This window comes from Rhinoraja longicauda, chromosome 15 (assembly GCF_053455715.1).
Source record: "Rhinoraja longicauda isolate Sanriku21f chromosome 15, sRhiLon1.1, whole genome shotgun sequence".
Classification (NCBI taxonomy): Eukaryota; Metazoa; Chordata; class Chondrichthyes; order Rajiformes; family Arhynchobatidae; genus Rhinoraja; species Rhinoraja longicauda.
This window is the reverse complement of record NC_135967.1, coordinates 28,374,901-28,399,583: the sequence shown is the minus strand read 5'-3', so window position 1 is coordinate 28,399,583 and position 24,683 is coordinate 28,374,901. Positions and strand designations below refer to the sequence as shown.

Here is a 24,683-nt window from a genome sequence, read left to right as displayed (position 1 = left end):
TACACAGCATTACGATCTAGTGGTCAGCTTCCATTTTAAGAGTTGGAGCTTTGGTGTCATTAACTGGTTCAATTTTACTCGTGAAGAAATAACAAGTGTTTATCATGGAATAATGGAGGAGTGAATATGCCAGGCTGTTTAAATGTTCATATCTTCTTGTTGAAAGGAAAATAGTCCCCAATAGCATAAACATACATGGATCTCTTTGCATAACATTGTGATTGCATATTTTTAAGAATTTCCGCCATGAAATAACAAAAATTATCATCGTCCAAAGCAAATGAAGGGTAATAAGGTAAGAAACAAAAAATGGAGCCAGCAAATGTTTAATTGTTATTGGAAATTGTTGAACTCTGAAAAGCAGCAGTCTATCTTTGCAAAATCCTGCTTTTACTTTACGTGTCATTGGAACAATACAGGAGGTCTAGGACACATGGAACAAATAGAATCAAAGGAGTACGAGAGAATCAAAATGACAGGTGACAGAAAATTCAGCATTTCTCTTGTGAATAGAAAGAAGATGTCATGGACCTTTTACTGCATGTCCCAATGCTAATTCCATTTGGAACCAATGTCTGGAACTAATGTCTCCAACTTCTTAAAGTAATGATGAAAGAACTATACAGGGATAGAACTGAAGAAAGAAATATTAATTATTTGTGTCTTCACTAAACCTGGTTTTGTTTTCACGTTTCTCCGAGCCACATTGTTTAGTTTGGTTAAAAATACAGAAGGCCTGAAGGGGAGTGAAGTAAAGCCCCAGTTTGATCATTTATACTTAAAATATAGTGTTCAAGAACACAAGGTAAATATGAGGAATCTCACTGTCACTGTCAATTCTGTCAATTTTAGCATTCTGCCTCCCATCACAGAATTTAGCTGCCTTGAAGACAATTCAAAGGTTTTTGCATGACTTGCTAGTTCTGGATTGCGATTCATAATCCTGTACAGGATAAGTGAAGCAAAATGTATTTTTATATGATTGAACATTTCCTTATGTTAGTTTTTACGGTTTTGATTCTAATTCACTGGGGATTTATGAATTTGGGCTCATTTGCCCGTGATTTTGCATGTTAGATTACTAAGAAAGAACATACAAAAAACACTTCTAACTTTTTTTTAAGAGTGTTAAATAAAAAGATTTCCCAACTACATAGTCACCACAGATATTGATGCTTTCATGAATTTAAGCATTTCTGCTGAAATAATTTATAGAAAATTTGTAAAATTGATATTCCTGGAAAAATTACCATAAACTTGAGGTGCTCTGCATTTAAAAATTAATTAAGATTTCAATCATCTGATTAAACATAGGTTTTTGAAGTTATTTAGGGAATTAAAGGATGTGAATTTAGTGCTAGAGAAAGGAACCAAAGTGGAGGTGATAGGTTAACCGTGATCTTATCGAACGATGGAGCAGGAGGAGGCAAATGGCCTGGTGCTGCACATTCTTTTGATATGAAGCAAGAGAAGAACTGAATCCATTACCTCATGTGGTTTATGTCAAACTAAGGGAGATTAATTGAAAAACAGGCAGAATGGGCTTAACTGTAATCTGTTCTGTATGATTCCAACACGTTATCTGATGTATTGATGCATAGATTTCTCCTTTAACATTAGTTAACGAATCTGTTCCTTGCTGTCAGAGCTTGATGTGCTACCTTTATTCTGACTTTTACAGGGCTTAACCAGTTGCCCTTTGACCCGGCAAACAACAACAAACCTCCACAGGTTAGCAATTCAAATGACCTACTGATGACAGAATGCTCCATTGATCATTGCAACCCATCAGGAATGAAAAGGAAACTGAACAATATATTTACAGGTAATGGCAAAATGACTTGCCTTTCCTCATCCACTTAAAGAAATTGAGAAAATATCTTCAAATGTAATGGCATTGCTTCTTTGCCAAAAACTACAAGATTAATGTGCCTGAGTTAGTAGGCACAGCTTTCACTTAATTGTGCATATTATTCAAAAGGAAATAGACACAAAATGCTGGAGTAATTCCACGGGTCAGACAGCATCTCTGGATAAAAAGCATGGGTGACGTTTCGGGTCGGGACCCTTCCTCAGACTGAAAAAGTCTCACACCCCCATCCAAGAGGTCCTGTCACATACACTTACTCATAACTCTACTTCAGTCAGTTTTTCCATTAGTACACTTTAGTATTATTTTGCACGACTTCAGATTGCATTGCAGTAATGCACCACTATGCTGTTTTGTATTTATCATTGTCCTCTTTGTCATAACTGCATGTACACTGTTTATTCTGTTATTTTAGCGGCAGTTATTTTGTCTTCCCTCTTTTATTGAAATCTGTGTTTGACTTTATTGTTGGCCTCCTGCAGAAGTGTAATTTATTTGGGGAGCAATAGTGAGTTATCTTGAAGTTGAGCCTTTATGAGCCATTTAAGCCGAGATTGGTGGAAGAAACATTAATGGCTATCCTTCCTGAAAATCTGTATCAGTAGAGCGCTGCAGTTAATTGAGATGAATTAAGCCCTCTTAATGACGTGTTCAATTTTGAATAAAACTGGCTATCGGTTTGAAGGCATTGTAGACTCCAGTTCTGACAGCAGTTTATCATGTTGATGCACAGCTTCTGGTAGCATTTTTGTTGTTCTCCTTCAGTTGTGATGTGTGAATCGTGGATAAATGGGTCAGTGTTTTCAATTCCCACTTCATCACCAGCAGCAGATCGGTTTGTTTTATGAACTGAAGGATTCATTAATGGAGAAGCTTTGCAGTCAGAAGAAAAAATTATATTGGAGACTTTTTCTTGGGCAATCATAGATAATACTACAGCGAAAAATAACCACCTTTATCTTTCTCATTTCATATGTTATATTCTTGCTCCATATAATCGCTAGAATAAAAAGATTAGACAGACAATCAATTTCCAAGCCTTTGACAGTTTCTCCCTTGAGTCAGCTCCAGGAAAATGTTGCCCCAGTTTCTCCTGTGGTACAAATTCCAAGGCCCCTGCTGATAAGAACATAACAAAAATGAGCAGGAGCAGGACACGATGCCTCAGGATCCAAGTTCCTGTATTTACTTCACATTTGATGAGATCATGACTGATCTGATCTTGGCCTCGGCTCCATTTTCCTGCTTGTTCTCTTTTGGTAAGTACCTTGCTGTGTGGGAAAGAAACCAACAACATTTATCTATTTATTTGCCAACAAGTCCAGGACATAGGAGCATGTTGAGTTAAAGATGGAAGCCACAACTTAATACTGATGACCATGTACTGATTCTTGGACTCCAGATTAGTGCCAGTGGAGGATTTGTAACCCTAATCATTTTACTGGGGATTCTAGGTCCCCAAAGCAGAAAAGTTTTTTTTTCATGATTTTAGTTTCCTTCCAAGTTTTTAAGCATATTTAACTATTTTAAAAAATATTTTAATTTATGTTGTGGTGCCATAAAACATCTGAAAACTGTCATTGTATTAGTTTAGAGATACAGCATGGAAACAGGCCATTCGGCCCACCAAGTCTGCGCTGACCAGTGATCACCCGTACACTAGTCCTTTCCTTGATATCCTGGAATGCTGCTGAGGCCAAGATTTCATTGTATAACACAGCAGGCCAGACTTGCTATCTTTGGATTACTTTTCATAATCCTGTACAGTATAAGTGAAGCATTATGTATTTTTGTATGATTAAACATTTCCTTAGTTTTCAAGGTTTTGATACTGATTCACTTGGGAGTTATGAATTTGGGCTCAGTAAGAATGTTATCAGTGTGTCGGGTTAATTTATACAGCTTATTTTTAAGGTTTGCAAATGGGTAAAGACCCTGTCTCATCTTACAAATCAGTGTTTTCTATGGTAATTAACATATGAAAATGTTTCTTGTATTTTATGCTTGCTTCTATAACCGTTTGCTGATCTTGTTATAAAAGGAGAGATGGCCGGCACATTCAAATTATGCTAATTTGAAACACTGCTGGGTAAAATCGTTTGAATGAGCACTGCAGTTTTTTTGTTTATATTTGAGGGCGAGTGAGCAGGATTTATAATTCTCTGTATAAGATTACATATCAGCACTGTAGTAATAATCTCAGTGTGCAAAAGTGCAGATATATCATCAGAAAACAGTCACTCCGAGTTTCACAGAAACAATCAGGAACCGAATGGCATTCACTGCAGGGATTGAAATGACAATCAGAAAGACGCTGAGCTGCTCATATTTTCCTAATCTTTGTTGTGAGCATGTGGTTCCTAATGAACTGGATAGAAATGCCACAAGTGACCAAGATGATGAATTTCTTTGCATCCAGTTGATCATCGCAAATTATTTTGTAGTGCTCGTTAGACAAGGTGGACAAAGGCTTCATTTGAAATGTTCATTTGCAAGGTTATAATAAGATTGACATTTTAGTTTTTGCATGATGCTGAAAACAGTTGAGATAGAACACAAATTTGCTTTATGCAGAAAGCAGCTCCAGTGATAAAATGTTTTGCGCAATACTAACATCTGGTACCATCTTCCACACTTCCCATTAATCGCTATTGTCATAATGCTACTCATTTAGCAGAAGTAACTTCACACATTTCTAATTGTAAACCTCATACGCTGCAGTGCAAAAACATGAAGAGCAGAATTTAGCACCACTAATGTTCTTATGGTTTGCTATGTTTTGGTATTAAAGGAAATGGAGATCCATTAAAGATGGAATTGGTAATACTTGCCAATAGAGGAATAGGATAAAACATTGTGGCAAAGGAAAATTAAGATAAAACAAGGGATCAAAACAGTTTTTGCATGTCAGTAATGAAGCTAAGGAAAATTAACGAATTAAAAAATCAATCTACAGGGTGGCTTCCCATATTGTGTGCATTCATTTTTAATGACACTTGTTATCAGCAACTTGCCAATACAATGGCAGATCTCTATAATAATACTGTCACCCCACTCATTTGGATTGAAGAAGACAAAATCTAAACCAAGGGGTATAAATGGAAATAGACCTGATAGCATGTGTTCAGTCAGGTGCAGTTGCATTTGCACCACATTTTAATGTACCGCATGAGATGCTCTGTAGGAAAATAACTGCAGATGCTGGTACAAATCGAAGGTATCACAAAATGCTGGAGTAACTCAGCGGGTCAGGCAGCATCTCAGAAGAGAAGGAATGGGTGACGTTTTGGGTCGAGACTCATGAGATGCTCTTGTATACTGAATCAAATTGGAGTTGGACCCATTGTATGATGGTGATGGCAGAATGAGGATCATGCCAGACCTTGGCATTGCAGTTATGCTTGAGTCCAGTTTGGTTGTTTCATGGATACTTGGTTTTGACCAGAAAGACCCGTTTTGAATCATTCCCATTAGGGAGAATCAGTTGTGGATTCTACTTTTATTTCTATATTTTTATGGGGCAGTTTTCTGCTTCCACTGAAATGAAATTTAAAGTGCCGAGAGAGAATAAATTATTTTGAGTTTTTTCTATATCAGACAGTCACCATTTTATAGGATCTGATATTCCCCCCCACCTCCACCACCATCACCACCACCACCAACCTTTCTCACAGCTTTCCTTCTGGATTGAGCTTAGTATAGTAAGGTGCCATGACATTGGCAATAAAACAGTAGGCCTGAGAGGACAGCAGCAGATATGGATCAACTAAATTATTGACTTTACAACATTGTCACGTATATCAGAAGCAAATATTGTCATAATAGCATGCCTCCATACCAAATAATGTGGCAATGGCAGCGCCAGAATATAAACTTCAGCAAACGACTGGTGACAATCTTAAATTTTCAAAGCAAGTATAGACAAAATAGATGACACATATATCTGCAAAGAAATGTACGTGCTAGTTCGTTTCTTTTATTCTAGTAGAGAAATAAGTGGGTATAACCTTTGCACCGTTCTCCGTAGTTGCCCTTTCAACTGATGAGACAATAATTAAATAAATTTCAATTTATGTTGCCTACCATAACACCCAAAATCACTGTCTTTGACTCATTATCAACCTTTTCCTCTCCTCTGACGCTGGCAACCTCAACATTCTCATCCTACTCGACTTCAGCGCCATCTTTGACACCATCAATCACTCCATCCTCCTCACCCGACTTGAAACCACCTTTAACATCACCGGCACTGCCCTCTCCTGGATCAAATCATACCTCTCCGACAGGCACCAGTTCATCTCCATTAATAACTGCAAATCCCCCACCGCTCCCCTCCCCCAAGGTGTCCCCCAAGGTTCAGTTCTTGGCCCCCTCCTCTTCATCCTGTATCTGCTCCCCCTTGGTCAATTAATCCGCCGTCATGGTCTCAATTTCCACTGCTTCGCCGATGATATCCAGCTCCTCATCTCCACCAAGTCAATCTCCACCACCATGCACTCTATCCTGACAAACTGCATCACTGAAATAAAATCTTGGCTTCAAATAAATTTCCTCAAACTAAACTGCGACAAATCTGAAATCATCATCATTGGACCAAAAACGCTCACCAAATCCACCCACAACTTCACCCTCAACATTGATGGTTTCCCAGTATCCACCTCCCCTCACATCCGGAATCTTGGAATCATCTTTGATCAAACCCTCCTTCGACAAACACATCAAACACATCACCAAGACAGTCTTCTTCCACCTCAAAAACATCGCCCGTCTCCGTCCGTCCCTCTCCTCCACAGCTGCTAAAACCCTCATCCACGCCTTCATCACCTCCCGTCTGGACTACTGTAACAGCCTCCTCTATGGTTCACCCTCAAAAATCATCAATAAACTCCAATACATCCAGAACTCCGCTGCCCGTCTTCTCACCCACTCCCCGATCCGTGACCATATCACCCCTGTCCTTTACAAGCTCCACTGGCTCCCCATCCCCCAGAGAATCCAGTACAAAATTCTCCTCATGACCTACAAAGCCCTCCATAACATGGCCCCATCCTACCTGACTGACCTCCTCCACAGACACACTTCCACCCGTACCCTCCGCTCTGCTGCTGCTAACCTCCTGTCCCCCCCCCCCCCCCCCCCCATCTGGACCAAACTCAGATCCTGGGGGGGACAGGGCTTTCTCCATCGCTGCTCCCACCCTCTGGAACTCACTACCTCAAACCATCAGAGACCATCCTCACTCACCACATTCAAAACATCACTGAAGTCTCACCTGTTCAACACTGCCTTCAACCACTGACCGTCACCTCACCTTATTCTTCCTTTTCTGTTCGTTTACTTATTTATTTATTTTTTTTTTCTATGTTTTAGTAAACCCTGTAAAGCGTCTTTGAGTTTTTAGAAAAGCGCTATACAAATGTAATGCATTATTATTATTATTGTTATTATTATTATTCATAAACTGAAACTTTGATATGACATCATCCAATTACTTGAGTCTATTACTAGGTAGTAAGTCTGTTATGCTTTTTGCTGAACAAAATAGGCTATCATTAATTATTTAAAGTCTTGACTTACACTATTTGCTTTTTCTTAGAAGGTCTTTCGGATAATTAAATTAATATAAACCTTTTTTTCTTCAAAGAGTGGTGGCTAGATAAAATTTCTGTGATGGGTGCTTGCTATGATGCAAGTACAGAAATGACCAGGCAAGGGATTATTGGTGAACTGACAACGACATCTTCCTTTTCTTTTGATTTTGTTTCTTGCTAGCTTGATTACTTTCCACTTAATTGGGCAGTCTTTATATTGCATAGCAAATTAAAATTAATGGTTTAACATTTGCTGCCAACCAGATTTTGCAGCCACTTGAAAAACAGTAGCATTGTCACTGACCACAAAGATCAAGTTCTTACTGAAGTGAGAGGTTCAGTATTGCCATCAAAAATGTAAAATGCCCAGTATCCACCAGCAGTGTTATCATAAAGCTGTCTGAGCAACTAACCAAATTAACAAGTAAAAATAATTAAATAAAAGGGACTGGAACTTCGAGATGAGTGGAAGAAGGAGGGGAAAGGACCAGGATGACTGGGGCAGTGGGAGATGATTGAAGAAATGTGTGCACACCAGGGTGGCAAGGGCAGAGCAAACAAACTGGGGGTGGAGGGGAAGAGCATAGGCTGGGTTTTTTCTCGAGCATGAGGAATTCACATTCATACCGTTGGGTTGTGAGCTACCCAAGCAGAATATAAGGTGCTGTCTTCCAGTTTGCATGTGGCCTTAGTCTAGCAAAGAAGGCGGCCAAGGACACAAAAGGTCGGTATGGGAAGGGGAATTAAAGTAGGTAACAACTGGGAACTCCAATAGACCTTGGTGGACAGAGCACAAGTGTTCGCAAAAATGATCGTCCTGTCTATGTTTGGTCTTGCTGATGTAAAGGAGGCTACATCAAGAGCATAACACGCAGTAGATTAGGTTGGAAGAGGTGCACGTGAACACAGGGCCGTTTTTACAGCATTATGGGCCCCCGGGCAAAGCAGTGTACTGGGGCCCCTACCGTTACTCTCCCCCACCCCCCTTTCCCTACCAGCCCCCCCCCCCCCCCCCCCGTCGTGCCGGCGAAAAGCACTTACCGAAAAGCATTTAGCGATGGACTTAGGGTGCTACATTGTTGCGAAAAGCACTTACAGATCGCTGTGAGAAGCACTTAGGGACTGAAAATGTTGTGAAAAAAGCACTTATTGAACCTACATTTTTAAAGTAGCATTTATTTATTGCAAGTCACTTAACATACACAGATCAGCATGGGGCCCCTATGCTCGTGGGCCCCCGGGCAAGTGCCCATCAGGCCCATGCGTTAAGACGGCCCTGCGTGAACAACCCCCTCACCTAGATGGGCTGCTTGGGTCCCTGAATAGAAGTGAGAGAGAAAGTGTATGGATAGACCTAACATCTCCTGCAGTTGCAGATGATACTAAGTTGGGGGGTAGTGTGAATTGTGAGGAAGATGCAATAAGGCTGCAGGGTGACCTGGACAGGTTGTGTGAGTGGGCGGATACATGGCAGATGCAGTTTAATGTAGATAAGTGTGAGGTTATTCACTTTGGAAGTAAGAATAGAAAGGCAGATTATTATCTGAATGGTGTCAAGTTAGGAGGAGGGGGAGTTCAACGAGATCTGGGTGTCCTAGTGCATCAGTCAATGAAAGGAAGCATGCAGGTTCAGCAGGCAGTGAAGAAAGCCAATGGAATGTTGGCCTTCGTAACAAGAGGAGTTGAGTATAGGAGCAAAGAGGTCCTTCTACAGTTGTACCGGGCCCTGGTGAGACCGCACCTGGAGTACTGTGTGCAGTTTTGGTCTCCAAATTTGAGGAAGGATATTCTTGCTATGGAGGGCGTGCAGCGTAGGTTCACTAGATTAATTCCCGGAATGGCGGGACTGTCGTATGTTGAAAGGCTGGAGCGATTGGGCTTGTATACACTGGAATTTAGAAGGATGAGGGGGGATCTTATTGAAACATATAAGATAATTAGGGGATTGGACACATTAGAGGCAGATAACATGTTCCCAATGTTGGGGGAGTCCAGAACAAGGGGCCACAGTTTGAGAATAAGGGGTAGGCCATTTAGAACGGAGATGAGGAAGAACTTTTTCAGTCAGAGGGTGGTGAAGGTGTGGAATTCTCTGCCTCAGAAGGCAGTGGAGGCCAGTTCGTTGGATGCTTTCAAGAGAGAGCTGGATAGAGCTCTTAAGGATAGCGGAGTGAGGGGGTATGGGGAGAAGGCAGGAACGGGGTACTGATTGATAGTGATCAGCCATGATCGCATTGAATGGCGGTGCTGGCTCGAAGGGCTGAATGGCCTACTCCTGCACCTATTGTCTATTGTCTATTGTCTATTGCCTCTCCTCTTTTATCTCCACCTCCATCTCGTCTATAGCATCTGTAGCCTGGAACATTGAGCTGTTAGAAGCTTCTGTCCCTCCAAGCACCAACCCCTCATCCTTGCATTCTTCCAGTTATTACCCCCAGTAAATCACAATCCAGTCACTCAGCATCCACTGCAAAGTAGTTATTATATCAACTGTTTTTAGTCTTTGACCTGAACACAACAGTAGCTTTGCTTTCTGCTCAGCCTCAAACCTTCTATCAAACCTCCACCCCCCTTCCCCTCTCATTAGCACCAAAGGGATGACGGTGAGTAAGGTGGGCCTAAAATTGTCGTGCTATCGTGTACCGTTTTGGCTGTAGTTCAGGAACAAACAAACGAGAGTTTCATTATATAGATTATTTGTCCAAATCGCTCAGATTTAGGCATGTGGATATGTGGCACGTGACAATTTCAGCGTACATGTAACAGGAGAGGAGAGGGATATTGGTTTGCAGTAATTGCTCCAGTACATCGAGCATGCAGGCCGATTGGAATTTGGACTGTGAATAATGGAGCCAAAAATGGAGCCCCGGCATGTGTGATGTATGCAGAAAGAATTTCATTGTGCAGTTGCATATATGACAAATTTATGACCATTTATGTCCACTGATCCATTGAACTAGCACGGGGCGCCAGGAACAATCTGGAGATATTATCCCTGAGATCCTGCTTTTTAACCTTTTGCTTAACTCCCGTATTCACCCTGCAGAACCTTTTCCTACCAATGACATGTGAGCCAATATGCACAATTACCTCTGGCTGCTCGCTCCCCCCGTTGAAAATATTCTGTGGCTGCTCCGAGACATGCTGGATCTAGGCACAAGTGCGGTACTGCTGGTAGTGCTCACAGCGCCAGAGACCTGAATTCAATCATGACCTTGTACTGTCTTTGCGGAGTTTGCAAGTTCTCCCTGTGACCACATGAATTGGTAGGGTGGGATGGGGGTGGAGGGAGATGGTTACAGGGGAAATTGTCTGAAAGGAATATTTTTTGAATTATTTGATCTAACATTTAATTAGCATGTGAATAATTACATCAATGAACTTGCAATATTTTATCTTCTTCATTTTCAGCAGAACATTACAAAAACCTCGCCTTCGACTCCAGCCCACTGGGGATGTCATTATCTAACCCTACAGCTTGGGCAACAGCCATGAACAACTTGGGAATAGGACCAATGGGAATGAGTGGGCAACCACTAATGCCAGGTATACCTTTTGCATGACATAAACGGGAAAATGGTCATACTCAGCAGGTCAGACTCATCTGTGGGAATAGGAACAGAATTGATGTTTCAGGTCAGAGACTTGTCAGAACTGAAATGAGACTAAAGAAGCACTGTAGTTCATGCAAAAAAAAAAAGAGAACAGCTGGAGGGACTCTGTGGAGGGAAATGGAAAGTGGACATTTTGGGTTGAGATCCTTCATCTAAACTGAAATGGTAAAGAAGTTTCCAGTATAAAGAGTAGAGCACAGGGGAGGGGAAATTGCTGCCACGGGATAGGTGGATACAGGTAAGGACCCCTCCTCACCTGTATTCTGTCTATTGTATCCACCTATCACTTGCCAGCACTTGCCCCACCCCTCCACTCACCTTTTTATACTGGCAATTCTCTTTCAGTCTAGGTGGTAAAATTAAAGCACATGGTATTGGGGGTAGGGTATTGACATGGATAGAGAATTGGTTGGCAGACAGGAAGCAAAGAGTAGGAATAAACGGGTCCTTTTCAGAATGGCAGGCAGTGGCAAGTGGAGTGCCGCTATATTAAAGATTTGGATTATGGAATTAGAAGTAACACTAGCAAGTTTGCAAATGACACAAAGTTTGGTGGCAGTGTTAACTGCAAAGAGGATGTTAGGAGGTTGCAGGGTGACTTGGACAGGTTGAGTGAGTGGGCAGATGCATGGCAGATGCAATATAATGTAGATAAATGTGAGGTTATCCACTTTGGCGGCAAAAACAAGGAGGCAGATTATTATCTCAATGGTGTCAGATTAGGTAAAGGGGAAGTGCAATGAGACCTGGATGTCCTTGTACATCAGTCACTGAAAGTAAGCGTGCAGGTACAGCAGGCAGTGAAGAAGGCTAATGGCATTATTCACAAAATGCTGGAGTAACTCAGCAGGTCAGGCAGCATCTCGGGAGAGAAGGAATGGGTGACGTTTCGGGTCGAGACCCTTCTTCAGTCTGAAGAAGGGTCTCGACCCGAAACGTCACCCATTCCTTCTCTCCCGAGATGCTGCCTAACCTGCTGAGTTACTCCAGCATTTTGTGAATAAATCGATTTGTACCAGCATCTGCAGTTATTTTCTTATAAAGCTAATGGCATGTTGGCCTTCATATCGAAAGGATTTGAGTATAGGAGCAAAGAGGTCCTTCTGCAGTTGTATAGGGTCCTGATGAGACCACATTTGGAGTATTGTGTGCAGTTTTGGTCTCCTAATTTGAGAAAGAATGTCCTTGTTATTGAGGCAGTGCAGCATAGGTTCACGAGGTTAATCCCTGGGGTGGAGGGACTGTCATATGAGGAAAGATTGGAAAGACTGGGCTTGTATTCACTGGAATCTAGAAGGATGAGAGGGGATCGTATAGACACGTATAAAATTATAAAAGGACTGGACAAGCTAGATGCAGGAAAAATGTTCCCAATGTTGGGGGAGTCCAGAACCAGGGGCCACAGTCTAAGAATAAAGGAGAGGCCATTTAAAACTGAGGTGAGAAGAAACTTTTTCACCCAGAGAGTTGTGAATTTGTGGAATTCTCTACCACAGAAGGCAGTGGAGGCCAATTCATTGGATGAATTTAAAAGAGAGTTAGATAGAGCTCTAGGGGCTAGTGGAATCAAGGGATATCGGGAGAAGACAGGCACAGGTTACTGCTTGTGGATGATCAGTCATGATCATCTGAATGGCAGTGCTGGCTCGAAGGGCCAAATGGCCTCCTCCTGCACCTATTTTCTATGTTTCTGAGTACCTGAAATGTCGACCGGGCATTTCCCTCCACACATGCTTCATGATGCACTGAATACCTCCAGCTTTTTGTTTGCTACAGATTCCAAAATCTGCAGTCTTTTCTGCCTCCACTATTCTTTTTCTATGTTACTGTTACTTTGCAGAACTCTCCCAGTTCTTATCCTAATCATATTTAAGTTGATCTTTTTTTTTTGCTGCTATTTTTAGGAATTTGTCCAGTTTCAAAATGTTAATACTCGACTGTTATAAATAACTGTCAATGCTAAAATTTCACTGCTGTGAGTCAGTGCTTTGAAAAATAGTTTCTTATTAAATATTTTACAATTTAAACAGACTTGATAAGTAGTAAGAGCTTTCTCTTTTGCCTCATTTAAATGTGGATATATTTTGAATATATCTGAAAATTGCATTTAATTCAAAGTTTGATTAAGATTGTTAGGAGTGGGCAAATGAGGCATTTTGCAGTGTGCTTTAAGATCTTTAACAATGGTGTGAGAGAGGGTGAAGAGACAGATATATTTGGGTCAAGAGACCTCTCAACTTTGCTTCCAGTGGAGCACTCTTACTGATCATGGCTTATTCTTGAGATAATTCACCCTTGCAGAGTAATTGTGAAAACATTTCTCCAGAACTCTGATTAAAACTGATCTAATAATAATATTTGCAAATGGCTTATTCAACATATATACCTTTAAATCATTTGTATTCATGGAACGCTCCCCTTGAGCACATTTTTTAAAAGTGGCGCCGCTGGCCCGGCCACACCTCGCCGCTGGCCCGGCCTCACCTCCCCACTGGCCTCACCTCGCCGCGCCCGGCCTCACCTTCCTGCTGGCCTGGCCTCACCTCGCCGCTGGCCCGGCCACACCTCGCCACTGGCCCCGACTTCGCCGCTGGCCTCACCTCGCCGCTGGCCTCCTCTCGCCGCTGGCCCGGCCTCACCTCCCCACTGGCCTCACCTCGCCGCTGGCCCGGCCTCACCTTGCTGCTTGCCTGGCCTCACCTCGCCGCTGGCCTCCTCTCGCCGCTGGCCCGGCCACACCTCGCCACTGGCCCCGGCTTCGCCGCTGGCCTCACCTCGCCGCTGGCCTCCCCTCGCCGCTGGCCCCGACTCGCCGCACTGCGTAGCACGTTGATGTTGAGAGGGGCCAAAAAAACATTCTAAATGCATTGGAAGCAGTTCAGAGGTTTATGAGACTATGCCTGGAATGGGCAGGGTGTCTTATGAAAAAAGGTAGTTTAAAAGAAAGTGAGAGAGATAGATTGAAGAGTGCAAGATTCTGAGGCATCTATTCAGAGTAAAAACCTTTTTTTCGTGTGAGCAAATCAAGAACTGGGGTTCACATTTTAAACAAATGGTAAATTATTTTCTTTCAGCATGTTGTATCTTGAGATCTCTCCTTCTCAAAAGATGTTGGAAGCAGAGGGTTTGAATATTTTTAAGATGTACATGGATTCTTTATAAGCAAAGGTGAAAAGTTACCCGAGGTGGTTAGGAATGTGGGATAGGAGTTACAGTAAAATGAGCTTTGGTCTTATTAAATTGCAGAGCAGCTTAGAGAGGGAGTGGCCAATGTCTGCTCCTATTCACATGTTTGTATGTAAGCCAACGGTTAAAAAATTAAACTCATGAGTTTAAGAAGTCCATCTAAATGCTTTTTTATGATAAACAGAGAACATTCAAACTAAACTAGGTAAAGAAGCATTTACTATCCAAAAGGATATTCTAACTAAAACACCTAATTTTCCTATGAGATATTGTATCTGCACAGATACGCAAAGTTAAAGGTAATAAATTTTTGTAAACTCTGATAAATCCCTGTATATGGGCTTCTAATAAAATAGGAATAGTAAGTACCATATTGTTGGTGATGATGTTGTGTTTTCATACCTTTTTATTTAAACAAATGTGATGGATTTGATTTGATCATTGTGAACTAAAAAAAAGGTTAAAGACTGATAGTCGTGAATATAAGTTATTGATGTCACTATAATCGATACACATTCACAGAAAGGAATACCTAAATAATCACACATTATCATTGGTTCAAGCATACTTTAAATCAGCTTGAATTTCTGTCTGCTACAGGAATTTGCAAGGGGTAGGGAGGCCATGTGGCAAGAGAGAAAGTAAAGTCTTGAGTTAGAACTCAATAATGAAGTGTGAACAGTTGATGTATTTCTGCTTGCTTACCATTTCTGCAAAATCCTCCAACAGTATTAACCTTTGACATGTTTACAATGGAAAACAATACCTCAAGAGATTTCAAGAAGGAACAGAGCTGGTTCTTGTCAACAGATCCTGCAGGTTTATTAGAAATGGAGTAAAGAATATGGTGACATAGACTTCACAACCCCAAAAACTTCTGCGAGGCAATGTTTACTGTAAACTGCAGAAGACAAAGAGAAGACAGTAATCCAGTTACATAGAGAATCCCAATATTATTTTTTGGTGTTGAGGAACCAACCCAATTCTAGTGCTAAAATATATTAGTTTTCTGAATTGTTTTATTTCTAAATAACTGTCAGAATCAGCAAATTGTCAGAGGAACCACTTTTAATAATGTACACAGACTAATCTTTAAATTCCAACTCATTTGGTCTCAACTTATTTTGCCATTTATATTTACAACAAAAAATGAATCATCTGTGAATTCATCCTTTTGTTTCACACCATAAACTCAAAAACCTTGAAAGGGAAATTGGAGTGCTAAAATTGTATCCTGCTGTCATTATTTTGAAACGATCTAGAAATATACATTTAAAATAGGTATTGCAACATGATTTGTTGTATTGAATATTGATTTTGTGAAACTTTTGTGCAAAGTAGATTGATTCATACTGAAAAGGGACAAAGAAAAGCTAGATTCCCAATGATGATAATAACAATCTTTTTTCCAATTTTATTTTTTCATTATAGAAGGATGCTATGTAATCTGACAGTGTGTGATCAACATGCTACTGAATTAATGAAGGTCAGCATGACCTTTATAAATGTCACAATTCCCTACTGTCTTAAGCATTACAGCTGAATGTTGTTTGCTTTAGCAGGGAATCGTGTGTAAAAGTTACATAAAATCGCACTGAGGCTTGCTTTGGAAAGGATTCTCTCTATTTACCATTGTTACCCTGATCATTAAAGAAGATAATGTCGATGAATGCTTGGCTGAAGAGACTGTTTCAGATGGGTCTTTAAATTTCTACGGCTTTGGTCCTGATACTGACATAGGTGGAACCTACATAAAATTAATAGCACCTCAACAATCTAATTTTTTGCAAGGGTGGGAATCGAAATATAGCAATGGAAAGGTGAAACAATATGCTTAAGGCCGATGAAACCAGAAAAAAAAGTAGCAAACTGTTGGATTGAATCAGATTCTGGGAAATGGAAGATCTAATGGTTCCTATTTATACCAAAAAGTAAGTTTAATTTGATGAGCCCCTGGAGAAATTAGCCACATGGAGTTGGAGACACACAGAACTACAGATGCTGGTTTACTTGAAGACACATGGTCAGGCAGCATCTCTGGAGAACATGGATAGGTGATGTTTCGGGTCGGGATCCTTCTTCAAACGGATTGTGGTAGTGGGAGGAGGGAAAGATGGAAAGGAGGAGGGCAGAACAAAGCCTAGCGAGTGATAGCTGGGGAGGTTGGGGGGTTGATAATGTCCAACACTGAGAAAGGAAGCTTTGTACTTGGTTCTGGCACCTAGCTGAGGCAAGTGTAGCAAATATCAGAGAACTAACATTTAGGAAATAGTAACCATGGTATTGTAGGGTTTAAATTTGCTAGGGACAAGGACAGGAGGAATCTAAAATTAGAAATACTGAATTAGGTTAGTGCTGGTTTCATTGAATTAAAAAAGATTAAGCCATAATTGATTGTAATCAAAAATTGGCAGTCGCAATTGTAATTGAATTAGGGCTGGCCATTAAAGAACAGATGGTTTGGTTGCAGTTTAGGTGTACACCCACCAGGGACAGGTAGGCCTAGGATAATGAAAGTAAGATGAAATAGAAAAGGGAGAGTCATAATGAATGGCAGTTTGATGGCAGAGAAAATGAAGGAAGATCATTATCTTCCATTTAATTGAACAAATGCAGCATTGCTGGCTTAGTGTGCAAGACTGGGGTTTTACTGCTGGGTCAGTTTACCTTCTCTAGAACTGCTCCCTATTATATTCTGAGCACCTCACTGAACTGTTGTCAAAACCTAGCATGTTTTTGTTTTGTATTTAGAAGTTTGAGTGGTAAGGATCATTCAGCAAGAAACTAAAATTATAGGGATGTTTTCTTGACATAACTGATTTCTGCCACTACTATAATAATTAAAATGAGAGCAACTTTTGCTGAGAGCTGGCTACAGTACAGATTTTGGGAACTCCTTTTTAAATAATGTAATACCAAAACTTGCATTAATACAGTAAACCCTTGCTTTAATTGACCCCTTTATAACGTATTTTGGTTATCGCAGACAGACCTGCTGCCGCCACCCCAGCTCGCACCGACACGCCATCCCTGGCTTCCAATGCCAACCCTAGCTTGCATCAGCAAGCCCTTCTTCACCACTGCATGGTCCAATTGATGGAGCTGTTGTTGCGGCTCCCATTATAGCTCCTGGCGACAGTGTTTTCTTCAGGCCGTTGCCACTGACATGGACGCGCTTCGTCACCGTGGTTCTTCCTCCCCTCCCACCTACTGCTGCTTTCTGTTGGCCGTCGGTTTATCCATTTGGCCTCTTTTTCTCTTCCCCCTTCCACTGCCTCCTCCACCCCCGTTGCTCTGTCCACTCGACCTCTTTCCCTCTCCACCGCTGCCGCCTCCTCCTTTCCTTCTCAGTCGCTGACATCTTCCAATATGGAGCATGTCAGCGACTGCGGGGGAGAAGGAGGAGGTGGTGGTCGAGCAGGAAGTGGATAAAGTGATGGATGAGAGGGGAGGGAGCCCTTCGGTGACTTAAGCGCATCCAGTTGGTAATGGCAGCCTGAAGAAAGCCTGTCCTGTCAGAGGCTACAACGTGAGCTGCAACAACAGCTGCACCAATGGTGAAGGACTCGACGATGCAGACCAGCGCTTTTGGCGCCTAGTTGTAGAGAGAAACGGCACAAAATGCTGGAGTAACTCAGCAGAGTGAATCAGTCTGAAGAAGGGTCCTGACTTCACAGATTCCATGTTCTCCAAAGATGCTGCCTGACGTACTGAGTTACTCCAGCACTTTGCGTCTTTTTTCGTATTAATCATTTGCAGTTCTTTGTTTGAATTACATACAATGATAATGTCTTACATGATTATAGCGAACAATTGGAAATAACGTACACCATTCCCCCCCCTCCCACCCACATTGTCTTTCTGCTGACTGAATAGCACACAACAAAAGCTTTTCAATGTACCTCGATACACGTGACAATAAACTAAACTAAACTAAACCATAGTCTTATAATGAGGGTTTTCTGTACACAGATTTTCTGTATAGTCCTTCTTGAGGTCAATGATCCCCAATGACAGGGGGAGGATTTTGATGAACAATGGTGGGATGTGCTTCCCAGGGTTTAAGTTTGAGATTGGAGGTAATAGGAGGAAGAAGAGATGTGGAGTTGATTCAGCAGATTATCGTCTAACACCCGGAAATGAAACTACGACAGTAGGAATGCCAGAGAGCAAGTTTTGGTTTGCAGATGAGGACAAGGATTTTGGACTAGCATTTTAAATGATGCTATTGGTGTATCAAAATAATGAGAAAATTATCACACTCTGTTTCCCTTTTTCCAGAGTTTGACCGAGGTCTTAGCATGATGACTGGCATTCCACCAATTAACCCAATGATGCCTGGAATGGGCATTGTCCCTCGTACAATTCCTCAAGACATGTTTCTTATGAAGGAGATCATCCACTGTAAAATCTGTACGCTTTTTCCTCCAAATCCAAGTAAGTGTGAGAAACAGCTTGTTCATAAATAGCAATTTAAAGTTCTATTGTTGACTTCATTTACCATGTTAGCATCTCACTGATTAGTTACTCTTGACCAATGAGTTCCCAATCATTCATCGCAACTTGGTCCACCAAACTCTAAATGTCGCTCTTAAATTCAGTAGACCAATTCAAAACACAAAGAACTGCATGTGGGTAACATAAGTCTTGTTTCAGTGGAGTGACATAGAAGTCCAACATGCTATTGAAATGCTTAGGAAAAGTAGCAACAGAACATACAGCATCTCCAGCACACGTTGCCATTCAGTAAAATCGTGAGCTAATCTGTGACCTTCCCCATACTTGCTTTTCTCCATGTTTGTATTAACCCATTGATATAAAAATCTATCAACAAGGTTAACAATTAACCTTGTGTCAATTCCTGTTTGTGGAATAAAGTTCCAAAGTTGCATCAGTCTCTTTACGATTAGCTATTTACAAACTTCTTTGCTGAATAAACTCTACTTTGATTTTCAAGCCCATATCACTAGTCCACAACCAGCAGAAACAGTTTCTCTCAATCTGCCCAATCAGTTTCACAATATTTTGATCAGATAGCACTGAAATAGACAACAGGAAATGCTTAGCCAAAGATGCACACATTTTATCAGTATATTTGTCAAAAACATTCAGTAATATTTTTTTGGTATCATGACACCATGTATATAAAATATGTTTTCTACATCATTATTTTGTGTACATTTTAGTAATAGCGCCCTGTTTTATCTCTCCATTGTAAAGTGTGCATTTTTTACATTAGTGACACATATCCTACCTCCTGTTTTGCTTGTATTCAATTGTTGAAAAGTCATTGTTTTATTTGATAAGAGTTGAGAAACCGTATGACATTATAACATTGGTTGTTGGTATCTTTATAATTAATTGAAAGTAAGCTGAAATAGCCCTTTAATCAATTGAACAATCTCAGATTTACAAATGTAAATTGATTGTGATCCAATTTTTGCAAAAATTTGATAGTGGAAAAAGGTACAGATAAAATGAAACAAACCTGTCTATTGAATTATGAAAGCCTTCCTTACAGTCTTGTTGATATTGTTGACCTTTCTATTGCATCTCGATGCCATTTTTGTTCATTCAGTCCTTATGTTTTACCGGAATTTTGAAAGTTACATTTAGAAGTGTACAAGATATGTCTTTCAAAATAAATTGTTTAGTTTTTAATTATTTATCTCTCTGATGTGTTCAAGTTACTAACCTCACAAATCACCTGTTGACTCATCTTAGTTCGCTGCAATCTTTCCTCTTGCTGAATAAGTAAACTAGATGTGTAATCAAATTAAACACTTTGAATACAACTGCACTACTTTTAGCATTTGCACTTTATGAAATAAAAGTATTGAAAATAGAAAAACAGTAGACCATTATGCCTGTTGATCTTCCCATTCAGTAAACGTACAATTGATCTGTTTCTCGTCCATAGAAACATAGAAATATAGAAAATAGGTGCAGGAGGAGGCCATTCGGCCCTTCGAGCCAGCACCGCCATTCATTGTGATCATGGCTGATCATCCACAATCAGTAACATGTGCCCAACTTCTCCCCATATCCCTTGATTCCACTATGGATGGCCAATTCTCATCTCATCAGGTACACTTGGTGTTTAAAAATCTTTCTGTCATAGTCCTGAATGTACTCCTTGGCTTGTTTTCTAAGGGAGTACCACGATTTGATACCATTAGTAATGAAGCCACAATGGTATATTTCCAAGTCAGGGTGATGAGAAATTTGGAAGGAATCTGTAGTTGGTAGTATTCAGATGTGTCTGCCACCCTTGTCCTTTTTGCTGTTAGAGGTTATGTATTCAGGGTGTGAGATGGCAGTGAGTACCTTTAATAGTCATTTCTGTTAATAGTGCAAATTGCAGCCAAGATGAGCTGGTAGTGGAGCAAATGAATATTGACGGTGGATGAGATGCCAAGCAGGCATGCTGCTTTTCCATTGAACAGTAAGAGTAGGTGGTTAAAATCTTTCTTGTTGCCCATTGCTCCAGCCACATGCTCGTCCTGAAACATGTGCGATGCATGAGCCATTAAGTAATGGCTTTGGTACAATTTGGTGGCAGCAGTTTCCGTTAGTGGCTTGGGCATTTTGATATTGGCAATCTGATCTCTCCCCAACTGCTGGAACAATTTTGCACTGCACTGATCCATATACATTTTTTTAACGCTAAGGAGGAATTGAAGCATGTAATAGAACATTTATTTAGTGCAACGAGGAACATCAGGAATCTTTACTGCAAGAGGAAATGGGGTTAAAGGTACAGTAAACTTTCATCAAGAGATAATAACTAAAAATTGAAGTCTTCCAAAAAAAGGCATACACAAGAGGCAAATCCTGCACCCATTCCATGTTCTGTGCACATACCGTTGGGCACAATGTTATAGGTACAACAAGGAAGACAGCTGTAACTTAAAGACTATATGTTTGCAATCAATATGTCAAAGTTTAAAGAAACACAACAATTTTTAAAAACTTGCATCAACCCTTTAGTTGCATGAATTATCAGGGTATTGACAATATGGTGTCACAAGTGGAGCCCAGTAAAAAGGTTAAATGAATTGGTGAGTAAAGTGTGCAGTAATCCAAAGGAGTGTAGAGATGCTGCCTGGAATATAGTAGCAATTGACTTAGAATAATGGGATTTATCTCCAGCAATAGACACCATAAGTCTTTAAGTCTTCTGTTTAAACCAGCATCTGCAGTTCCTTCCTACACCATAAGTCTTTAAATTGCCTTTGAGTAGTATTCTGAGAAAACAAGTTCATCTCCAGCTGAAAGAATCTGATTATTCTTTCATATCCTAAAACTGAATTATCAGTTCTGAAAAATATCCGATTAAAGACTTATCTCGCCTATTCTGTTCAGGCAGTTGTACAACTTCCCTTTTGGGTTTGAAATTACTGACATGGGTTTCTTGGTACCCCTCCAGACCATCTGAGAGGAACACACTTAGTCACTATATCCTCGTACTCCATCTCATCAAGCCTATCCAGTAGAGTGCACTTCAGTCACCCATTCCTTCTCTCCTGAGATGCTGACCTGCTGAGTTACTCCATCATTTTGTGAATAAATACCTTCGATTTGTACCAGCATCTGCAGTTATTTTCTTACAGTAGAGTGCACAGTTCTTCTTCCCAATAAATAAATTTGGGCTTATTTATTTACATCCTTTTATAAATATATCTGTGCAAAAAAAGTTGATGCATAACATATAGAAAACATTCTTTACAGTTAAACTATTGTGGTTTAAGATCATGCTAGTGCACAATCTGGAGTTCCGATGGCTTTATTTAGTGTCATTGCCTAGATTGCGTGAGAAGCTATTAGCCGTGCTACCAAAATGGTATTTGATTCATCTTTAACTTTGCAACTGTAGCAATTGATAGTGTATTGCTAACAAATAGTACAAGATCAACAAAATGAACAAATATCAAATTAATGGTATGTTGGACTTCACATGAATCAAATTCCAAGTTGCCAGATAATTTTTTTTTTGCTTTATAATTTTCGGGTAGATTTTTGATTTTTAAAAAAAGTTTTGTATGTCTGTATCTCCTACAGTTTAAAGTTCTGAAGCTTTTTTTAAATAAATCTAGATCTTCCTCCTCCGGCTGTGCGTGAAAGGCCTCCAGGATGCAAAACTGTCTTTGTTGGTGGTTTACCGGAAAACGGTTCAGAAGAAATGATCACTGAAGTTTTTGCACAGTGTGGTGAAATAATAGCCATTCGTAAAAGCAAAAAGAACTTTTGCCATATTCGGTTTTCACATGAAAGTTTCGTAGACAAAGCTCTTTTCTTGTCAGGTAACTTTAATTTATTTCATAACAGTGTTTATTTTTTTTGTTTTAAGGCTTTTTTTAACATGGACATTTCCATGGTTTCGAAACATTTGACATTTGAACATTTTTTTTCTGGAGCTTAAAGGAGGAATCTAGTTCATAAAATTGCAATTATAAAAAAGATCAAGATTAATTAAACTTACTAATGCATAATTTTCAGTGATTTTGTCAAAAGCAATTCTAGACTAAACTCTGTCAGTTGCATTTGTGTAATGCTTTGGTATCATCGATTCTTCCAGTAACATTTCCAGTTATGATATCAACGATATTCATTTAAAGGAAAATATTGCAAAAGGATGGAATCAGACAGAATGAAATAAAATACCATGACAGAAATTAAGTTGATAAGATTTGTCATTGTATTTTCTGTGTCATTTGATCAACTGTTTCATTTAGCGGTTCCTTTGTGCAAATTATGTAATTTGTGTGAATATTTTCTCCACTCCTGGATCTTGATAGGTTACCGAATAAGAATAGGTTCCAGCACTGATAAGAAGGACACAGGACATCTTCACGTTGACTTTGCTCAAGCTAGGGACGACATGTATGAATGGGAATGTAAACAGCGTATGATGGCAAGAGCGGAACGCCATCGACGAAGAGTAGAGGAAGAAAGGTTTCGACTTCCTTCACCTCCACCCATAGTGCATTATTCAGAACATGAAAGTACTACACTGTCAGAAAAATTGAGAGGTAATGTATAAGTTTGCATTTGTGATCAAAGCTCTGCCAAATCAAACTGTCATGCATCCCACAGAATGCTATCCACATTGCATCTGTACAAGTTAATAAGCATCATTGGATTCATGCTGACCTTCCTTAATCTTCTGAGCAAGTAAAGGTGTTGGTATGTTTTCTTGGCTGTAGTTTCAACGTGGTTGGTCCAGGACACATTGTTGGTGATATTTACATCTAGGAACTGTGAGGTCTTGACCATCTCCTCTTCAGCACCTTTGATGCTGATTGAGACAAGACCTCCACCTTGCTTCCTGAAGTCAATAACTAGCTCCTTCATCTTGCTGACATTGCGGGAGAGGTGGTTATCTTGACACCATGTCACTAAGCTCTACCTCCTTCCTGTACTCTGACTCATTATTGTTCAAGCACCTGCCCACTACACTGGTTTCATCTGCAAACTTACAAATGAGTGCAGAATTTCGCCCCACAATCATGAGTTTATATGTATAGTTAGGGGGCTGAGAACATATCCTTGTGAGGCATCTGTGTTGTGCATTATTGTGGAGGTTATTTTGTCATGTATCCTCACTGATTGTGGTTCAATACCTTCTGGTTTATGACAGAAAGTTGAGGCAAATGTTAAAAGTAAACAGAGTACCCAATGACATTTTGTAATTAATTTTAAATCATATTCAGTTAGCATGTGAAAACGATACACTATGGAAAAGAATTGCAAGTCCATTACCTTTTGCACATCCACCTTGCTGGATTTCTTAAGTTTTATACCTAGCAAATGTCGATCCCACTTTACATTTTACCCATGTTCGCCAATAATAAACTACAACGAAACCTTGAAGATAAATATTTTACATATATCTACATAACAACTATTATTTCTGCTAAATTTTCCACGACTGATGACCTTCACAGAAATGATCTTAAGATCTCAAATTAGCAGATGATCTACAAAATCCTCCAGAAATACATTTTCCTTGTGAATTTGCCAATTTTACCAATTCTTCCACTGGGAAATTAAAAAAAACATTAGTCTCCAAAAGAGCAGTCCATGGCCAGCTGAACGGCACCTAATTCCTTGCAACAATGGCCTCAAGCTTAGGAAACCCAGCATTGCTATATCTGACAACAATTAAGGATCACAACAAAGTAATAAATAGGATCTGGATCACATAATTATTGCCTGTTTAAACTGAGAAATTGTCAATTTGAATTCGATATTAATGATAATTATAATTGAGCCATGAAAATAATTCAAGTTGAGGACTATTGAAAGGAGCAGATGCTTAAGTGTCAGAATAAAAAGATTACACTCTTTTTGTAGAAAAGGGAATGAAATTTCCTGCTGAGAAAAATCATTTAACCTTAACTAAGCAAATTGGAGTGCAGA

The 24,683-nt window shown here is 40.1% G+C and overlaps 1 protein-coding gene across 5 annotated transcripts in view; it reads left to right on the top strand.

Annotated features, from left to right (window-relative positions):
- Nucleotides 1-24,683, top strand: part of LOC144600602 (ecto-NOX disulfide-thiol exchanger 2-like) — a 155,560-nt gene that overhangs the window by 73,118 nt on the left and 57,759 nt on the right. For 3 of the 5 annotated variants that reach the window (XM_078412379.1, XM_078412380.1, XM_078412381.1), the window contains 5 exons: nt 1,682-1,825; nt 10,873-11,007; nt 18,543-18,698; nt 22,358-22,564; nt 23,060-23,293. In XM_078412379.1, coding sequence (XP_078268505.1) covers nt 1,756-1,825; nt 10,873-11,007; nt 18,543-18,698; nt 22,358-22,564; nt 23,060-23,293 — 802 coding nt within the window. In that variant the 5' untranslated portion in view covers nt 1,682-1,755. Of the gene's footprint in view, nt 1-1,681; nt 1,826-10,872; nt 11,008-18,542; nt 18,699-20,613; nt 20,707-22,357; nt 22,565-23,059; nt 23,294-24,683 lie in introns of those variants that run through there. The other 2 variants (XM_078412382.1, XM_078412383.1) reach the window with 2 other exon arrangements.